The sequence below is a fragment of the Pempheris klunzingeri genome, chromosome 5 (genome assembly GCF_042242105.1).
Source record: "Pempheris klunzingeri isolate RE-2024b chromosome 5, fPemKlu1.hap1, whole genome shotgun sequence".
NCBI lineage: Eukaryota > Metazoa > Chordata > Actinopteri > Acropomatiformes > Pempheridae > Pempheris > Pempheris klunzingeri.
Window position 1 is genome coordinate 14,448,734 of NC_092016.1, and position 4,077 is coordinate 14,452,810.

The 4,077-nt window shown below is 40.4% G+C and overlaps 1 protein-coding gene across 1 annotated transcript; it reads left to right on the forward strand.

Moving 5' to 3' along the window:
• Positions 1-235: 235 nt before the first annotated feature.
• On the forward strand, positions 236-3,657 carry syt1b (synaptotagmin Ib). Its single transcript, XM_070830637.1, has 8 exons — positions 236-383; positions 1,201-1,382; positions 1,826-1,939; positions 2,041-2,208; positions 2,301-2,468; positions 2,791-2,908; positions 3,230-3,363; positions 3,451-3,657. Exons 1-8 carry the CDS (start codon positions 236-238, stop codon positions 3,655-3,657), a joined length of 1,239 nt encoding a protein of 412 aa, XP_070686738.1.
• The last annotated feature ends 420 nt before the right edge of the window (positions 3,658-4,077 follow it).

Sequence of the window (4,077 nt, forward strand, 5' to 3'; positions counted from 1 at the left end):
TGTGTTTGTGTGTGTGTGATTATGTGGTTTGTTTATCTGGTTCCTCAAATTCAGTTCTGGCACATTTAGAGGGCATTTACAGTTGTGCCTCTTTTTGTTTTGTTGAAGTGTAATGTTCCATTTATTGCACAAGCTGTTATTATTATTTATTTTTTTTTTTAGGGCTGAGCCACTTTTTTCTGTATTTCTGTTTCTCTGCCAGTTTAATTCTGGATCTGCTGTCACTCCTCAGATAATGACTGGTAACCGTCGAGCTGCCCCGTCTGCACTGGGCACCCCCGCTACCCCAACCCACTTGCCAAATGCAACAGCCACGCCAGGCCAAAAACAATCTGGGGGCCACAGTCCCAACAAATTCATGAGTGAAATGCACAGCATCCACAGTAAGTTCAACGTCTAACATCTATTCTTCATCCCCAAGGACTTTCAGGCGGGTCTAGTACAACATAAATGTGCACCATCATGCCCATGTACTGTAATAATATAGCCATTAGAAATTGCTTTTTCAAAGATATTTGGGTCAAATATCCAAGCACCAGAGCCAGGTGTAACTCTGGAGGTTCCGGTAAAACATGTGAGGCATCAAAGTATTATTTCATACTACACGGAAACTTGGGGGAATCAAAGCCTTGTAGCCCTCTCTTGTTTAAAGAATATAAATGAAATCAGACTTTGAGAACTACAGTACAATGAGAGATTCTTTGATTAATTGATTCGTTCTGAGTCATGCTAGAAATACTGGACTGAAGGTACTCAACAGATTATTTTTTTAGAGAAGATTATTTGTTTATCTTCTCTTGTGTAATAGTTATTCCTTTTTCATTACTTCAGATGTGCCAGAGTTGTGTATGCTTACTGCTCGTAATGCTAGGTGGATGTACATCAGTAAATCAAAATTGCAAGTCATACAATAAGACATCTTGTATTTGAATGTCATTTGATATCAGGGTCATATATCACTTCAATGACACTTCAGGACAATCTGAATATGTTGTAATCCAGTACAACACCACCACAAAATATGGCACAAACATTGCCACAGATTGTATTACAGGTTCCTTAATTTTGTTCACTCCCTGTATATGTGATGACAGTCTGAACTGTAAAAAAGGTTTTATCTCAAAGAGAATTTACACAGAACGTTCTGAACACTGTATTCAAGTGACTGACTATGTGTGTGACTTTTATGTGGATTTGCAGTGTCATCATGGGCTGTTGCTGCGCTTTGCATTGTGGGTTTGTGCGTGGTGGTGTCATGTGCAGCGTGCGTGTGGAAAAAGTTCTTGAAAAAGAAGGACAAGGACAAGGAAAAGGACAAGAAAAAGGGAAAAGACACGAACAAGGAGGGCTTTGACACTGAAATGGATGGAGGTTACAACAAGGTAGGCTACACACACGCACACACACACACAAACATGTACAGTCTCCCCCTGCAGATGTATTGTCCTTGCAATGTATCACAGTTCTGACATCCGGGTCACCCAGGACGAGTAAAACTGTCAGTGTGTGTTAAGACTAATAGATGTTTTGCACATTGCTCATGTTGTTGTAAAGGTTGAGGTCTGAGATTAGCTGCTTTAGAGTGTCTTCAAGGATGAAGATCAAATTTAAACACACCAATGGTGTAAAATTTGCACATCCCCTTAACACAATAATTAAACTTTAGATGGTAACATTATCTTATTATATAACATTATCTTGTGTAATGCTATACAATAAACTGTGGGAACACAGCAAAAATAGCTGCTCCACAATTTGACAGAGGGTCCTCATTGATTACTTGTAAAGCTATATATTTCACCCTGCATGAATTGTGTCTCTGCAGCCGCTGAAAGTTGAAGGTAACAAAGAAACAGAGCTGTCAGATAATGAGCCCAAGGAGGATGAGAAGCTGGGCAGGCTACATTTCACATTAGACTACAACTTTACAGATAATACGGTGAGATGCTGCTATGCACTATGACACGTTTTTGCCCACCACCTGCCAACTCTGAAATGTCACATTTTAATACTTTCCTCCTCTCTGCTACCACATTCTAGCTGGTAGTAGGCATCTTGCAGGCTGCTGAACTTCCTGCGATGGATGTGGGAGGTAGTTCTGACCCGTATGTAAAACTCTATCTGCTTCCGGACAAAAAGAAAAAGTTTGAAACCAAAGTTCATAGGAAAACCCTCGAACCAAACTTCAACGAGACATTCACGTTTAAGGTAAATTAAAACATGAGTCACTTATACTGACTGGGTTCACAATCAGCACACAATGTGTTTTGGAATGTTTGTGCTTGATGTGTGTTCTGTAGGTACCGTACACTGAGCTGGGTGGGAAAACGCTGGTGATGACTGTGTATGACTTTGACCGTTTCTCAAAACACGATGCCATTGGAGCAGTGAAGATACCGATGAGCAGTGTGGACTTCAGCCAGTCTCTGCAGGAGTGGAGGGATCTGCAGAAGGCAGAGAAGGAGGAGGTGGGAGCACACTGTGAAACGAGAGAGAGAGAGTTGAAAAAAGGGACGCATGAGTTGAAGAGAACAAAACAAATCTTACTTTTAGGTTTCCTGAAATTGTCATCCAGGGGGAAATTTTTTTTAAATTTGTTTCCTTTCATTTCATGATGTCTTTCTTTGTGTGTTTTGGCTCGAGTAAAATCAAATACTTTCTCATTTCTTTACTTACACTTACTTTCAAAGCCATAAACACTGCACAGAATTGTAACACTGTTTTTGAAACACCTCACTCTCTCTGCAAAGCCATACATACACCAAACTCACCTCTTTTTCTTTGTATTAGAGTGAGCGGCTTGGAGATGTATGTTTGTCCTTGAGGTATGTGCCTACTGCAGGGAAGCTAACGGTGGTGATTTTGGAGGCCAAAAACCTGAAGAAAATGGATGTGGGTGGATTGTCAGGTGAGGCGTTTTTCAGTATAGACAACTTTAATGCGACAATAAAGTTAAGCTTTTTAAACTCTTGAAGTAACAAGAAATATAAATATGTCACAGTACATTTTACAGTATGACTAAGTGCACCCTAGATAGTTCAGGTTTGTTTGAGCATTAAGACCCTATAACTACTTTTTAAGTGGTGTGTCCACTTTCTACCAGTTTCTATTTGGGGAAAACTATCAGGAGCGACTACAATAGATGTTGTGTTTCCCTAATGGAGTTACTGCGTCAGTGCCAGGCTGTTGGTCTGTTGCTCTGCCATAAAACCTCTCCGTTCTCTATCAGATCCTTATGTGAAGATCCACTTAATGCAGAATGGGAAAAGACTCAAGAAAAAGAAAACAACGATAAAGAAGAACACTTTGAACCCTTACTACAATGAGTCTTTCAGCTTTGAAGTGCCATGTGAACAGATAGAGGTACATACGTTTGTATATACACACACACGCACACACACACTTCATCAGAAATTCATTAATTTTCTTTATGTGTATTTTCATTTATAGAAGGTGCAGGTAGCAGTGACTGCGTTGGACTATGATAAGATTGGGAAGAATGATGCTATCGGGAAGGTGGTGCTGGGCGCTAACAGCACTGGGACCGAGCAATGCCATTGGTCAGACATGCTGGCTAACCCCAGGAGGCCAATAGCCCAATGGCACAGCCTCAAACCAGAGGAAGAAGTCAACGCACTAATTTCCAACAAGAAATGAAACTGTGACCTCAGTGGGCTCTGAAACACTGCAGCATTTACCTCAACCACCTCTAATTTATGTTCTTACCTTTTCCTTAATTCCCCTAAAAACCTTTGAGCTACTTAACTCAGTAAATCTACCCAATAATACTCTGTTTTACCCTTAACACTATCTGAGTCACTCCTACGGACTTTAAGCCTTCCTGCAGTAATTCCCTGCTTTGGCTTAGGCTGCTGCCTAAACTGCTACAAAGAGTTTTAAACAAATATGTACCACTATGTACAGTACAGTGCTATTAAACCAGATGAGATTTTTCAAATCTTTGTAAGTTTTTTCTTCTGTTCTGTGCTCTCAAACCTGTGCGCGTACACTACACATGGCATAAACATGATTAACCTGCAGAGGGAGACAATCCAAAGGATAATGAAATGAGATCCT